The sequence below is a fragment of the Pelobates fuscus genome, chromosome 8, assembly GCF_036172605.1.
Source record: "Pelobates fuscus isolate aPelFus1 chromosome 8, aPelFus1.pri, whole genome shotgun sequence".
NCBI classification, from domain to species: domain Eukaryota; kingdom Metazoa; phylum Chordata; class Amphibia; order Anura; family Pelobatidae; genus Pelobates; species Pelobates fuscus.
Genome location: NC_086324.1, coordinates 157,396,710 through 157,413,079, shown reverse-complemented (window position 1 = coordinate 157,413,079; position 16,370 = coordinate 157,396,710). Strand labels below are relative to the sequence as shown.

At 41.9% G+C, this 16,370-nt stretch overlaps 2 protein-coding genes and 2 long non-coding RNA genes across 8 annotated transcripts in view; 1 reads left to right on the top strand and 3 right to left on the bottom strand.

The window, feature by feature from the left end:
- Positions 1–1,319, bottom strand: part of TSC2 (TSC complex subunit 2) — a 40,675-nt gene extending 39,356 nt beyond the window's left edge. For all 4 annotated transcript variants that reach the window (XM_063430471.1, XM_063430472.1, XM_063430473.1 and 1 more), the window contains exon 1: positions 1,233–1,319. The gene's annotated coding sequence lies outside the window, so the exon portion shown is untranslated. The remainder of the gene's footprint in view (positions 1–1,232) is intronic.
- Positions 1,320–1,395: 76 nt separating this feature from the next.
- NTHL1 (nth like DNA glycosylase 1) lies at positions 1,396–12,420 on the top strand. Of its 2 annotated transcripts, XM_063430481.1 has the most exons (6): positions 1,396–1,538; positions 3,665–3,885; positions 7,871–8,041; positions 9,446–9,605; positions 10,160–10,265; positions 12,149–12,420. In XM_063430481.1, exons 1-6 carry the CDS (start codon positions 1,439–1,441, stop codon positions 12,270–12,272), a joined length of 882 nt encoding a protein of 293 aa, XP_063286551.1. In that variant the 5' UTR covers positions 1,396–1,438; the 3' UTR covers positions 12,273–12,420. The 2 variants fall into 2 exon arrangements, with proteins under 2 accessions (XP_063286551.1, XP_063286552.1); XM_063430482.1 differs by lacking the exon at positions 7,871–8,041.
- The window catches only part of LOC134571854 (uncharacterized), a 618,817-nt gene continuing 604,066 nt past the window's right edge, over positions 1,620–16,370 (bottom strand). The window contains exon 3 of the long non-coding RNA XR_010085210.1: positions 1,620–1,634. This is a non-coding gene — a long non-coding RNA (uncharacterized LOC134571854). The remainder of the gene's footprint in view (positions 1,635–16,370) is intronic.
- LOC134571853 (uncharacterized) lies at positions 13,306–15,485 on the bottom strand. Its single transcript, XR_010085209.1, has 2 exons — positions 14,413–15,485; positions 13,306–14,365 (listed from the first exon to the last, which is right to left on the bottom strand). It is a non-coding gene; the product is annotated as an uncharacterized LOC134571853 (long non-coding RNA).

Genomic DNA, 16,370 nt, shown 5'->3' with positions numbered 1-16,370 from the left:
AGGATCAGTTCAGCACTGTGAAAGCCACGAGAGATGGCTGAAACGTTGATGACTAGAATTATGTTTTAAGAATATTGGAATAAAGAAGAAATATTTTACCCAAATACAGACCGTGAGTGCAAGCCTTTTTTCAGTGTCCGAGATATATATATATATATATATATATATATATATATATATATATATACACACATATTTATATTACACACACACATATTACATATTTATCTCTAAAACTACACATTATATTTCTAGCTAAAAAAAATTATATATAAAATCCCACATTACATGATATATGATATATAAAACATAACACTATATATAGCTAGATATATAATCCCACATTACATGATATATAAAACATACACTAGATATATAATCCCACATTACATGATCTATAAAACATACACTATATCTAGCTCGATATATAATCCCACATTACATGATCTATAAAACACACACTATATCTAGCTCGATATATAATCCCACATTACATGATCTATAAAACACACACTATATCTAGCTCGATATATAATCCCACATTACATGATCTATAAAACACACACTATATCTAGCTCGATATATAATCCCACATTACATGATCTATAAAACACACACTATATCTAGCTCGATATATAATCCCACATTACATGATCTATAAAACACATACACTATATCTAGCTCGATATATAATCCCACATTACATGATCTATAAAACACATACACTATATCTAGCTCGATATATAATCCCACATTACATGATCTATAAAACACATACACTATATCTAGCTAGATATATAATCCCACATTACATGATCTATAAAACACATACACTATATCTAGCTCGATATATAATCCCACATTACATGATCTATAAAACACATACACTATATCTAGCTCGATATATAATCCCACATTACATGATCTATAAAACACATACACTATATCTAGCTAGATATATAATCCCACATTACATGATATATAAAACATACACTATATATAGCTAGATATATAATCCCACATTATATGATATATAAAACATACAGTATATATAGCTAGATATAGAATCCCACATTATATGATAGATATATATATAGAGAGAGAGAGAGAGAGAGAAGCCCCCTCCCCCCATGCTGCAGGGCAGTGAGTGGCCCCCACTTGCTGTGTATTTCCATGATGCCCCTGTACTCCCAGAGCCAGGTTGGTCCCCTGACAGGCAGTCTGACCCTCACCTTGTCCCTCCGCCTCCCCACAGCCTGCAGGGACCGCTTTCTAATGGAGGCCTCGGCTTCTGGGCCTGATAACCCCGCCCACTGACCATCCACAGACACGCCCACCTTCCCCGCAGCTACACAAACAGCAACCCGGAAGTCGCTGTGCGCGGAGCATCCCGGGAGTTGTAGTTCGCAGCCCTGTTTTGCTGTGCAGAGGGGAGGCGATGAGTGCAGCTCAGAGCGCTGTGCGAAGGAGTGCGAGGAACAGGGTGCTGGAAGGAGCCAGGGGCAAGGAGCAGAGTGGGCACATAGCACAGAAGCCTGGTGAGGATGTGAAGGCAAGGAGCCATGGCAGAACTACAACTCCCATGATGCTTTGCCAGTGCTTGGCATGCCAATGCATCCCTAGGATTTGTAGCACTGCAGCAGCTGGTGATCTATATTTTGCATAACCCTGGGCTGGGGTTTGCCTGATCCCAGCATGTTGTCTTCCTGAACTCAGATCACTTCTTCATGCTGATGGGCAGGGCTTGAAAAGGGCTGCCCTGCCATGTGCAGCAATAAGGCTGTCCCTGTTCTATACCTGATTAATTCATTAATTAATTCCTCTCCTCCAGCATATTAATCCTACACACTGCCCATGCATTATGCAGCAACATACACACAAAGTGAGAATTCAAAGTGAAATTCAGATTTAAGGCCAAAGTAGCTCAGCTGAAAGAATAGCTGACTTAGAGAATTTTTACAGTTTGATTATTCTGACCTTGGATTTAAAATTCACTTTGAATTCTCTCTTTGGTAAATAACCCTGCTGGGGGTGAAATGTCTGCCAGAGAACTTGGTGGATCTGGAAATCCCAGCTGAGGCAGCTAAGGATAAAAGGATTAACCAGGGTTCCGAATAGAGAGCTGTTCTGGGGCAGAGTTCTAATGGTTTCCATGGTGATTGTACATTTAGAACTCTTAATTATGCGCAGGTACGGATGGCCTGTTCCCTAACCACAGATATCACGATCACTTGTATAAATCGATGGGCAGCAGTTAAAAAGTGCTGGCGTGTTGTATGCTGAATTAAAACCTATGAAAGTGTAAGATCTGTTTTCTTTTTACAATCTTTTATTGTTTTAAATTTTTGTTGTGCATAATGATGATAACATACAAGCTCGTGGTGCCCCAATAGCATTCCACAAGCATATTGTCATGCATCATTAGGAGCATTAGAGAAATCAGGCAGATTTTTAAGTATAAGAGAAGATTAACATTAGCAGGTACAAACGTTAAAGGACCACTATAGTCACCCAGACCACATCAGCTCAATGAAGTGGTCTGGGTGCCAGGTCCCTCAGGTTTTAACCTTGCAGCTGTAAACATAGCAGTTTCAGAGAAACTGCTATGTTTACATTGCAGGGTTAATCCAGTCTCTAGTGGCTGTCAACTATAGGTGCTTCCGCGACGCTCAATGCGAAAACCGCATTGAGCACGCAGAACATCCATAGGAAAGCATTGAGTAATGCTTTCCTATGGGCGGTTTGAATGCGCGCGCAGCTCTGGCGGCACATGTGCATTCGGCTCCACTCGGGAGCTGACGTCGGAGGGGGAGTAGGGGTCTCCAGCGACGAGGGAGCCCGGCCCTGGATTATGGTAAGTGGCTGAAGGGATTTTAACCCTTATAGCCCAGCGGGACGGGGGCCCTGAGGTTGGTGGGGACCTAAGGACTATATAGTGCCAGGAAAACAAGTTTGTTTTCCTGGCACCATATGGTCCTTTAAACTACGTGTTATAACCGCAGCACTCGCGAGATTTATAGCAGAGCTCTGCTCTAAATCTCGTGAGTGCCGCGGTCGTCAGAGCAGTTGGGAAGTAAAAATGGAGTGTGCTGGGCCCCCTACAGTAACAGGTAGCCAGGGGCCCAAAGATGCACACATATATATATATATATATATATATAATTGCTATATATATGTGGGCACCCCAGTACCGCCAGGCCAATGACAACCGTCATGGTTGTCATGCCCTGATGGCGGCCCTGCTTAAAATGAACAATTGTTCACTATTTGAGGAATGAGACTCATTAATTGCAGAATGGGCAACGAGGTATTAGTTGAAAAATAATTCCTATGCCAGTGATGGCTAACTCACTGGCATTGGCTGTTGTGAACTGCAATTCCCATTGATTCACAAAATTTTAAAGGAACATTTGAATGTAGTGGTTATGGTGGTTGAAGTGTTTCTTTAAAAGGTTTCTACACCGTTAGAACTCTGCCGTGCTAGGACTGGTAAATACCATAATAGGCCATGGGGAAGACACGATTGGTGACAGAGAAGTTAGTGGTTTTCTTGGGGAGGCTTCTAGTGACTTGTATGAGCTTGCTTTAAAATTAGGTTAAAATGGTGAAGGAAACAGCAGCATGCCTCCACCTGGCGCTGATAGGGTTATTTCTTGATTTGCAGGTGGCGATAATGATAAAAAATCTGGTGGGGAAGCCAGGGCGAAAAGGCGGGTGCAGGTCGAATATGAGAAAACTGGGGGAAATACAGATAAAAAGCTTAAATGGGAGCCATCCAACTGGCGTCAGCACTTGGAGAATATCCGAAAAATGAGGATCGCAAGGGATGCCCCCGTAGATCAGATGGGGGCAGGGAAATGTTTTGACCAAAGCGCTGCTCCGGAGGTAATGGTTTCTATACAAAGGAAATAAAATCTCTCGGTTCCAACGCCAAAAACCGTCAACTCAGGAAACCGAAAGATAGTCAGCAGGCACAGAGATAAAAACTTCTAAAGCAAGTTAACATGTATATGAAAATTAAACAATTTTTTTCAGGCACTTTGTGTCAGACACAGCCGGAGGAGGTGTGGCTAGAGCTGCAAGGACAGAAGCAAAAGTGATTTAATTCCTAAATGGCAGAGAATTGAGCAGTGAGACTGCAGGGGCATGATCTATACACCAGAACTGCTTCATTAAGCTAAAGTTGTTTTGGTGCCTATAGTGTCCTTTTAAAGGGACACACATTCAATGCCCTTTAATCACTAGCATTCTGAAATGCTATATGTATGAAGTGTGTGTGCTTCTTTTTTTTTTTTTCATTTTACATTTCAATCGAAATTTAGAAATTGGCACTTTCATAAAACACCCTTGTTAAGTTGAACATGCATCAAGTATGCTTCACCTATGAAGGAGGGGAAAATCCCTTCTACCACCACTAGGTGGCACTCTCACTCCAAAATACACCTGTAAAAATAACGTAAAACCATAGTGAGTAATAATGCTACAGTAAGGGGATATTTGGAGTGAGTACAGTACTTCTTTTTTAATGCATTACAATGGGTGGTAAAGTCTAGACTTGCGCACAGTGAAACAAAAAATTGGTTTGAAAAATGTGGTGTTTAGGGCCCAAAAATGTGGACAAAGCGCAAAACCTAATGCAAATGTCTAGTAAAGTCAGTTTGGATTGTTCCTTAAAAATAGCAAATTACTAACCATTATGTCACTCAGCTAACAAACAGCTAAGGAATGTAACAACCCACCATTGCCTCTTGGTTGAATATATTGCTGCCGTCTCCGCTATGGTTTCCTGCACATCTGTATACATGCTGTTGAACGGTGTATGAATTGTGCTGCCCAACTATATGTAGCATTCTTATCCTGCCGTAGGACACAAATCGGCGTCTTGCATGGGCTCTGGGAGTATATAAATGTTTTTTCCTGCTGGGGAGCTCTATTTATGTACCTCCCAACAGGTTTTGGAACACATAGCTGGGATGGAAAAATGGCGCTCCTGTTGAATAATATAAATAACGAGCTCCCTAATTGTAAAATGTTATTTATTTCCTCAACATTAAAATCAATGTCGCTGCCCTGTGATTGAGGTGCCTTTCCTTGAGTCCCGCATTTGTCTGTTAAAATGCTGAGAGAGATACATCTTGGGCGGCTGGAGATCCCCTTCTTCTGTAAAACCCCAGACTTTAATAAAGTGACAAGATTGGCTAAATGTCACTATTGTCACCAAAAAAAGCGATATACCATCAGACTTCCCTAGTAAAAAGGTGGTTATCTATTTTATTAATACAATTACATAGGAGACCCGTCTATTAAGGGTAGTACAGAGAAATGGGAAAGTCTGTGAATAAAAAATAAAAAAATAAAGACTTTAGTGTATAACTTAAAATCACTTTAGGATCACACTAAACCAGAAAGAATAAAACACAAACCCCCCCCCCCCCCCCCCCCGCATAACCAGTGAATAGACAAAGTGTTTTGGGGCGGAGGGGATGACTAGGGGCTTGGGGACCCCTAGTCACCTGGGGGGTGGGGTATTTTGATATTTAGCCCCAACCCGTCACCCATGAGTGGGGGCCAGGGTTGAGGGCAATTGGTCCCTTTCCCCATTGTCATTTAGGGCTCCCACCCGTCACCCATGGGTGGGGGAGGGCAATAGGTCTCCCACCCCGCCGCTCATGGGTGGGGGCCGGGTGGGCGGACAGTAGATCCTCTCCATTTTCAATTAGGGCCCCCACCCGCTGCTTATGGGTTGAGGGGGAGGACAATAGGTGTGCCCGTGCCCCCACCCCCCATTTTCATTTAGGGAACTTTAGGACCTATTGTCCTCCTCCTGGCCCCAGCCATGAGCAGCGGATGGGGGGATGGGAGAAGGACAATAGGTCCCACCCCCCACTTTTCATTTAGGGTCCCCATCTGCCGCTCATGGGTGGGGGCCAGGGGACGACAATAGGTTCCCCCCCAATGTCTTTTATGGCCCTCACCTCATGGGTGGGGGTTAAGGTGGACCCTATGTCCCCCCTCTATTTGCATAGCCCTCACTCGCGGGGCACAAGTGGGGACTGGGGTGGGACACTATGTACCCCCTGCTAGTTAATAGATGCCACACCATGGGGCTACTTGTTGGAAGCAGCGGGGGGGTTACAACAGTGAGCAGCCACAGGTTGCTCACTGTTTAGTAGACATGCCCTTACTCACGGCATAGCGAGTAGGGGCATTCGGAAGATTCCAATCATATTGTTCCCCATAGAGTGAGGTAGGACATGGGGGGCTTAGGAAGTGGCGGGGAGCACTGCTTCCTGCCGCTTCTATCTTTACATATTACAAGGAGGGAGCTACGAGACGGCAGCTCTCTCCTTGTAATAAACTGAACGAACAAACGAACACCGATATTCGGTCTTTGTTTGTTCGTCTGAAATTTCTATTCATTCCTTCGTCTTTCTGACGAATGAATAAATAGACAAAATTCCAGTTTAAATGCCCAAGCTGGGCATGCGCAGGACTTTCACAATGCTATCTAGTGTTGGCAGATGACCTGTCCAACAGGGACTTAATCTACCCGCACAAAGATGGTGTCGCGGGCACAAAATAAAGATTTTTTGGGGAGTTGTAGTTTAATGATCTACTTTCTACTATAGAAGCTTAACAACAGAACTACAACTCCCAGAAACCCAAGTCATGACATCATTCCGACTGAGAAAGCCTATGTGTTTGGTGAAACGCGTCTCAGATCAAAAGGAGTGCCATGTGAACTACACTGAGCACGATATTGTTTTTAGTTTGTTTTTAATTGTTTTTATAAGTTGTGATAAATTGATTTTTATTTGGATGTATATAGTCCTTTTGGCCTCACTGTTCATCTGCCTCCTAAGAAGAGGGTTCCCCCTTTTGCTGGCACATCAGCTTACACACCTACAGCCAGGTACCTTAAACTTTGAACAAGGTGAGCAGTCGGATGTACTCCTATTGTTAGACTATAATACACCAGGAGCTGTTGCTTCTTTATACTTTTTGTTTGAGTATACCTGACTGGACATCAGACGAGGCATAGTGTCACCATGGTGCACGCTGGTGGGATTTGAGCCTATTTGGCTCTAAACCATGTGAGTTCATCTAATATTCATTATACGCACCCCATTTCCATTTGGTATATACACTATCTTGCTTTTCCCCTTATTGCAGCACTGGGTTTATATATCTCAGTGTCTACACAGGGGTAAGTGTATATTTTCAGTGCTCTACTATAGAGGCTGGTGGTGGATTTTGTTTTCGCCCAAGCCTGTTACCTGTTTTGCATGATATTGGGTTGGGTGTGAGAGATACCAGCCATTTTTCCTTTTTTTTGCACAGAGCACTTTTGTATATTTACAAATTGCAAATTTAGGTCAGAATAGTTAAGTTGTTAAAGCTCTCCTACAAAGCTATTTTTGCAGCTTGGCTATGTAGGCCGATACTTTGCAATCCCTTTCCCCGTTCTCTTTGATTCTCAGATTAACCACAAATGTGTCCACTGTAAAGGGAAGATCTGTCTGCCGCACACATGCTTTCTGTCCTCTGCCCCCAGCACCAGGAGGTCTCTGTGATGGGATCTTTTATTTGGTTCGGGTCTTTTTGAAGATTCCATGTTTGCTATTTATTGATGTGGTTGACGTTTAGCTGGAATGGCAGTAAAATCGCAGCATGTCTGCAATGCTGGGTTACAGATGCAGTATTTGTTCAAAAACACGTCGGTGATCCACTAATTACTTAGGCCAAAGCTATTAGGCGTGTTATGGTAAATAGTGATGTTATTTACTAACAGACCTGCCACGTTTGCCCCATGTCCCTTTAAGAGTGCATTTTTTGCCCAATGCCTGTTTAAAGTGTTTCTGTCTGGCAGGTCAAGCGCTATCAAGTATTGCTGTCCCTCATGCTATCCAGCCAGACGAGGGATCAGGTAACCTCCGCAGCCATGTGCAGATTACGGGAACACGGCCTGACAGTAAACAAGATCCTGGAGACGAACGATGACACCCTCGGAAAGCTTATTTACCCCGTGGGTTTCTGGAAGGTCAGTGCGACTCGGGAATATTCTGACTTCCTATCGTGTATGTGAGTGAATGCCCCCTTCACAGGGATAAACACACATATCTGTACAGAGTTTTATGGCAGAACCGCTAATAGGGTCAGCGTGCCCTCTAAGCATTTTTGTGAGAGTCCGTCACTCAAATATCGAAGAATGCCTTTTAATTTACACCCGAACTAACCGATACCCCCGAATACACAGTTAAATCCCAGGATTATCAGTTTGTTCGAGATTAGGTTAAAAACCACTTTATTCACTCGCCAGCTGAAATGCATGTGTGTACAAGTCTAGTAGAGAGTTGACTAAGAGGGTTAAAGTGAATTAAAGGTTAATTTCAAAGCTAAGGCCAAACAGAAAGCATAGCTGATTTAGTTAATGTTTCTAGTTTTGCATTTTTTTAACCTTAAATTTGAGATTCACTTTGAATTCTCACTTTGGTGATTAATCCTGTTAGTTGTACAGAGTAGCTTTTCAACCTTCCAAACTGTTGTTGAGCCACGACTCCCGTGATTCCCAGACAGCCATTGGCCTGGAGAGAATTATGGGGTTTGTAGGTTAACTTCAATTGCGGGCTACAGATGTTTATAATCTGTGACATCACTTCCTGCGTTAATCAGGGGAGCGAGCACCACAGGAGCACAGTGTTTGACACAACAGTGATTTACGGTTTTGAAGTAATGGATTACCTGGTTCAAGCGCACAACTTTATTCTTGTGTGTTTGTATTTTCTTTAAAACGCTTAAAGGACCACTATAGGCACCCAGACCACTTCAGCTCCATGAAGTGGTCTGAGTGCCAGGTGCCTCTAGTGGCTGTCTCCCTGCTATTGCTGTAAGCATTCAGCTCCACTCGGGAGCTGATGTCTGCAGGGGAGGAGAGGTCACCAGTGCTGAGGGAGCCAAGTGCTGGATTAAGGTAAGTGGCTGAAGGGTTTTTACCCCTTCTGCCCAGCAGGAGAGGGGCAGCGGGGGGGCCTATTAACCCTATAGTGCCAGGAAAACAGGTTTGTTTTCCTGGCACTATAGGATCCCTTTAAGTAATTGCTATATATAAAATGTATTGTGCTTATAAATCGTATAATCATCGGAAATCGAGGAAGTGGAACATTCTCTTTGGAAACATACGGAATAATCTTGCTGATTCCATTGGTTTCCATGACGATTGCTTCAAGTTTAGAACTATGCTCTAATTTTTCCATTAACATTTTATTAAAAAAATAAACTCATGTTATTATGGATAGGTAGGTAGGTGGATACATAGATAGATAGTTGTTTTTTTTAAATGCTTGGAAATGTATAAATATATTAATAAAGTTCCATTATTTTAGTGAGATGGGTGTAATCTAATGATTAATAGCACCAGATTAACTGTTTTGTTGTCATATTTCAGAACAAAGTAAAAAACATCAGACAAACAACGTTGATCCTGCAGGAGAAGTACGGCGGGGATATCCCTGACAATGTGCCTGAGCTGGTGAAACTCCCCGGCGTGGGACCCAAAATGGCACACCTGGTGATGGACATAGCATGGAATAATGTATCTGGAATAGGTACGTGTCTCTAGGTTTATCCTTGTAGGTTTACAGCCATTCATAGGGACCTCGCTACCATACCTGTAATACAGAGGTTATTGCATATGGCTTTTGAGACATGGTCTTAACACGTACTGCCTTGATGTGGGAATAACTGGACCTGCCGCAGCTGTAGAAAGTCAATACGTCCGGCTAAAACATGTCATGGTGTGTAGGACACGGCTTAGGGTCAAATGTTCAACATCACTTGCAGATATAGGAATGACACTAGCGGAGGTGTGATTACACCTCCAGCAGTCAAAGGGTTCTACTCGGTATGTGCAGCATTTGGAGGGGAAACACTATGCTGCACATACAAACTCCAGGCACCATGACCACTTTAAATCACTGAAGTGGTGATGTGCTTCGAGTAGGCCTTGTTTTGCTTTCAGTGGTACCAAGTAGTTTATGCAAAACAAAATGTACAATTTCTAAACCCTTGGTATTATCTGTGGGATACTTTACTACCAAGTGGGGAAATGGGAAGGGGTCTGTTGCGCAAACAGAACAAAACAGTCACATTTTTTCTGCAGGGGTTGACGTACATGTCCATCGTATTTCCAATCGGCTTAGATGGGTGAAGAAAGAAACGAAGACCCCTGAAGAGACGCGTATGGCTCTGGAAGACTGGATGCCCAGGTGAGCATCTGTTGGTTCCTAAAATATAGATGTTACATGGGGCAAAGCATGTATTGGGATAGGAATGAGGCCACATTGCAGTTCTGGAGACATTTATAAACCGCTCAGGCTTCTATCTCGTGATTTATTATACCATCTCCAGAACAATTTAAAGGGACACTATAGTCACATGAACAATTTCAGCTTAATGAGGTTGTTCAGGTGAGAACTATAGCTCCCTGCAGCCTTTCTCATGTAAACTCTGTATTTTCTGAGAAAATACAGTGTTTACATTGAAAGCTAGGAACACCTCCAGTTGCAGTCATTCAGAGTGAACCAGAGGGACTTCGGAGTTGATGGAGGCATAATATGCCTCCATCCACTCAGATCTGCTGTCAGCAGAGCACAGGGCAGCAGTGTGCACAGCATCCTGTGATTCAGTGTCTCCTCCCTCTGCATGCAGACACTGAACTTTCCTCATAGAGATTCATTGATTCAATTAATCTCTATGAGGAGATGCTGATTGGCCTGGGCTGTGTTTAAATCATGTTGGCTCTGCCCCTGATCTGCCTCTTTGTCAGTCTCAGCCAATCCTATGGGGAAGCACTGTGATTTGATCAGGCTACCACATGTCAGCAGACTGCTTGTTTTTCTGAGTCTAACAGCATGCAGATTTACAGCTTCAGGCTTGAATACAGTAAGATTTGTACTATATTTATGGAGGCATGAGGGGCCCAGGGGGGGGGGGGGGCTAGATGGTGGTGTTAACACTATAGGGTCAGGAATACATGTTTGTATTCCTGACCCTATAGTGATCCTTTAAAAGAACACTATAGTGTTAAAGGAACACTATAGTCACCTAAATTACTTTAGCTAAATAAAGCAGTTTTAGTGTATAGATCATTCTCCTGCAATTTCACTGCTCAATTCACTGTCATTTAGGAGTTAAATCACTTTGTTTCTGTTTATGCAGCCCTAGCCACACCTCCCCTGGCTATGATTGACAGAGCCTGCATGAAAAAAAAAAACTGGTTTCACTTTCAAACAGATGTAATTTACCTTAAACAATTGTATCTCAATCTCTAAATTGAACTTTAATCACATACAGGAGGCTCTTGCAGGGTCTAGCAAGCTATTAACATAGCAGGGGATAAGAAAATCTTAATTAAACAGAACTTGCAATAAAGAAAGCCTAAATAGGGCTCTCTTTACAGGAAGTGTTTATGGAAGGCTGTGCAAGTCACATGCAGGGAGGTGTGACTAGGGTTGATAAACAAAGGGATTTAACTCCTAAATGGCAGAGGATTGAGCAGTGAGGCTGCAGGGGCATGTTCTATGCACCAAAACTGCTTCATTAAGCTAAAGTTGTTCAGGTGACTATAGTGTCCCTTTAAGAATACAGATGTATTGTGTGGATCACCCCCAACCCCACCCAAAGGTTAAAAGGTAGATTACTAGCCTTTTTTCCGATGCCGCACTGCTCTCCCTGCAGGTGGCCCCTGCCTCCTTGGCTGAGATCAACAATCTTTAGGAGGCTAGTGCGCATGCACTATCAGACCATCTGATTGAAATAGCAGAGTTTCATTTCCACTATTTCTGTGGAGGCGTCACTCTTACAGCCACTGGAGTTATTTAAACCCTGCAATGTAAGTTTTACATTGCAGGGTTAAAAGGAGAGGAACCTGCCACCTAGACCACTTCATTGAAATGAAGTGGTCTGGGTGCTTTTAGTGTCCCTTTTATAACATTATGTTTCCATAATACATGTATCACAGTTATATATTTTTTACACAAAAAAAAAAGAAAATTTGTAATGAGATCTTTTTACAAGAGCGTTTTATTTCATCAATAAGAGAAGTCTGAACTTGCTCCGCACCACTCTCGTGCTTGTCCTGTCTCTGCAGGGATCTTTGGAGTGAGATTAACTGGTTATTAGTTGGATTTGGCCAGCAGGTCTGCCAACCTACATCCCCTCAATGTACCAACTGCCTTAATAAGGACATCTGCCCGGGAGCAAAGAAAAAGTGAAACCAAGAGAGGACCACAACGCATTGGGAAGAAAAGGAGTACAGCGGAACGGTTAAACATTAATTACCAGGATTTTCCAAAAATTAGAAGATGTGGCAATGAAGAGGTTAATTGCTGTCATCAACCATTTTGTGAGAGACTCTCTCCATCTGTATCTTCGTTATAGCTTATATTTTTCAATAAAGACTTTTTTTTAAATTAAAACAAGTTTTGAATTTCTCTCTTGCCCTATATATATATTGATTATGAAAGATTCAATTTCTCTTCTGTGAATAAAACAAGAAATACATTTGATTAGATTATCTGTTTGTGAAAGAACTTTAACATTCTACATTCTTGTGTAGCTGATTTGCAGCAAATATATACGGTAGCTAAAAGATCTACAGGTGTGCCAACTGATATCACTATACTGCTTCATGCAAAATGGTTTCTCTCTGTATTCGAAATAGATTTGCATATGAGGCAAGTAGTAATAATAAGCATAGTAATAATCAAAAGAATTAAGCTGATTGGGTAGCCAGGGGGACTACACAAAAGAAGGGAGAGATGGGACATGTGGGCTTCCCCTTGCACAGAGTTGAACCGAGATCTAGGCCGCCAAAGTTACATGTGCCGCGGGGTGGAACTATCAACCGGCACACGGGTGCCAATGTCTCGGTATGTGCAGCGTTTCTGCTTGAAACAGAAAAGGCAGAAGTGGTTATGGTGTTAGGATCAGCCCTTTCAGCGAGGGCCAATTATAAAAAAAGGACTGATATTGCTGTATGTTACATGGTGTATGAATGTAGATACACTTCAATTAATTAGTGACCGTACTCACTCATTAAAACTTGGGGATTACCCAGAGGGTCTTCGATTGGAAACAAAAATGGGTCGTTAAAATTGTCCTACATATAACCCACTCCTAATTGAAATTCCCATGTTAATTATTCACAATACCTGAATTACTTAATTGGAACCTCTAAATGTAAGCATTTCTTTTTATTCTTGTCCGATGACAATACAATTGCAAATTTGGGTCAGAAAACACACATACTTTGAAAGCTGTTTATTAAGCACGTTGCAGTTTACACTGTATGTTGTGTGTGTCATATATAACTGTTCTCATATGTGTGCCTTATACAATTTTAGGTTTACAAGTACAAAAATATGTTGATTCCAAACAGAGCTACATATAAGGCAGTGTTATGGCCATATTCGGTCAGTTAATCAGAATCTACTTCTTTCAATAGAAGCAGTCTTTTAAGATATCTCCGTCTCCATACTACCACCAGGGGGCAGTAGCTAGTCTATATTGAAGACAATCTTTCGACTACAAGCATCCTTAGGTCTCTTATCCTGCAGAGTGCCGCAGATCACATGACCTTCTTCAGCCATGTTGGCTCACTTAGAGCACAGTCCCATTGGTCATCAGTTCAAGTCTCTTGTAGAATACAAATTTGTATTGTCAACATTGATAATATACAATTGTGCCACTCCGCTTACATTCATCAACATTTCGATTCCTCTTACTCCTCACTATATGAGGTTTTCAGATTTTGTTGTTGTTGTTATTGTTTAATTTGCTAGATACGTCTTCGGTGAAACACAGAGTTCAGGAATATCACATGATTCCAATAAACCAGTTACTGGCGTCCAGCAGGGTTAAACAAATATGAAAGTGAACACATTAATATATATACTTGTTTTAAATAATTCAACTCCGGATGCCGCCAAGTAGACAAATTATAGTTTTGTGCCTGAACTACGTATCCCATCAATTGGCCAAGCCTGGTCCAGGAGCATATAGTAGATGGTGGACTTTCTCAGAGGATGTTCCTCTTCCATAACCTCCAGTATATCACTATAAGTCTCACTTTTATTTAACAAGATCACAAGTGTACATGTTTACTAAACAGTAAAAAGCAGGGAAAAAAAATCTTGCATGTAGAAGCATACACCATTTCACTGCCTATTCAATTGTAATAAGCTTTTTACGGAATGTTTATAACCTTACCTTATATCTTCTGCATTACAATAGTCTTTCTAGGTTTACTGACTTAGTTTGGGAACTCCGATCTTTCGGAGACACATTTCCCAAGATGCACAGCCTGCTTTAAAAGCTAACTGGGAAGAATCATGGAAAATATAACTCCAAAACATCTAGGATGCCAATGTGAATCATATCCATTCTAACTCTGCATAATTTAGTTGACCTGGACTCAAAAATCCCACCAACCTACTCCTTGGACATAAGGTTCTGTCATTTTAACTCTTTCACTACTGGGCCTACTGTTCCAACAGTTCCTTCCCCAACGGTAAATTTGCTTATTGGCATATCATTCACTTTTACCCAAACTACATTATGTTCAACTTTCTAAAACCATCTTCTATGTACCCAGCCTTGTGCCTTTCAGGCCACATTAGCCTAGCCAGGGTTCCTATGAAAAAAGACGATGGAAGATGTAAATTTAAATAGGGAAACTGCCGTGGTTATTTTTTAGTAGGTACACACATTCTTAAAGGGACACTGTAGTCACTATAGCCATTAATCTTATTGCATTGGTTATAGTGTCCCCTGGTACTGCCCCTCCATTCAGTTTTAAACCATGTTAGAGCAGTTTAACACTAAATAAGATTTCCTGGACACCCACAGTCCGGCCCCTTCTGGAGGTGTGGCTAAGGTAGAGATTACACACTTCCTTGTAGCCATACTCTTAATACAGTCAGTTGGAGCTCTGATAGGCTAAAAGCAGTCAGCTGACACTATCAGCCAATCACAGCTGCCTTTTTCTGCTCATGCTAATACTTACTCATTAGCCAAAGCAGCGGATGGGCAGCCGGGGACTCTCATTTAGCATTGAAACATAACATTAAGAACTGTTTAATGCTGAATGAAATTATGGCACCAGGGGACCTCCAGATACTATAACCAGTTTAATGAGATGAAGCAGATACAGTCCCTACAGTGTCTCTTTAAACTGGAAGGCTGAAATGTCATACAAATTCTGCTTGATTCAACAAAGCTCACTAAACTGTTACTCAACCTGTGTTCTTTACAAAAATCAACTGACCATTGAACTGTTTATTGTGGAGAGTGGTTTTGTGGAAGTGCAAGCTCTAGATGACCGTGCAGCCATGTGATGCCTTGAACATGCTCATGCCCTCTCCGAGACCCAAACAGAAATACCAATATGAGCGCATGCACCCACTTATGGGACTGCAGGAGTTAACTTACATGCCCAACAAAAATATAGGCACAACACACAGCTAACTGCTATATAGCTTTTGGGTTGTGTGCAAACCTCAGCATTTACTGTACAAGATTAAAACTACAGTCAACATGAGATGCAGGGTCTCTATTTGAATGTAAGATTATTTTGGAATAAGGGTTAGTATTTCAATAGGCTCTAGAGATTCAGTACAGACGGTTGTCCACCAGAGGGCATCCAATGCTCATTATACCAGAATCCTGCTGATTTTAATCTTACATGAGTATTCCAAATTTCGTTTGTGGGGGCGAAGGGACAGGGTTGTTTGTTTTTTTTGAGAAAGGGATTACAGCGAAAATATATTTTCTTTGGCCAGCGACAATCTAATCTCCCTGTAGTGATTAAAAAGAGTGTTTTTGGAACAAGTACAGGGTAAACCTCATAATATGAGATTGCAGCTTTTGACATCTCAGTGGATGAACTTTATCTGACGGAATATTTTATTCTGTGGTCGGGAGGAGTGTTAATAAACCAGCTTTTCATTTCGTAACCACGGTGCAATATATAGGACAAAATTATTCATTGGGGGTGGGGGGACTAATTAATTAGAATTTCAGATTTTTCATCTTAGCAGTAAACTAACTGCAACCCACTGTTTAGTAAATGATCCCCTCGATTAACTTATCTTAAAGTAAAGAGAATATCGTTTAACGCCGTGGACTAAGACTACCTCTCCCGTTACCAATCCTCTGTATCTGTACGGGACCTTCTATCCAGCACGTTTCGTAAAATTGACACAGCTGCTTCCGGACTGCAGCAGTAAAGACCCCCCCCCCCCCCACTTTCCCCCTGCCAATTCTAGAAAAATAATGCAGGTTATCCTATTATTGACATTTTACAAAAACAA

Coding starts and splice junctions, on each gene's coding strand:
- NTHL1 (XM_063430481.1), top strand. CDS start 1,439: ATGAGTGCAGCTCAGAGCGCTGTGCGAAGGAGTGCGAGGAACAGGGTG. Junction 3,886..7,870: donor ACCAAAGCGCTGCTCCGGAG/GTAATGGTTTCT, acceptor TCTGTCTGGCAG/GTCAAGCGCTATCAAGTATT. Junction 10,266..12,148: donor CTGGAAGACTGGATGCCCAG/GTGAGCATCTGT, acceptor CTGTCTCTGCAG/GGATCTTTGGAGTGAGATTA.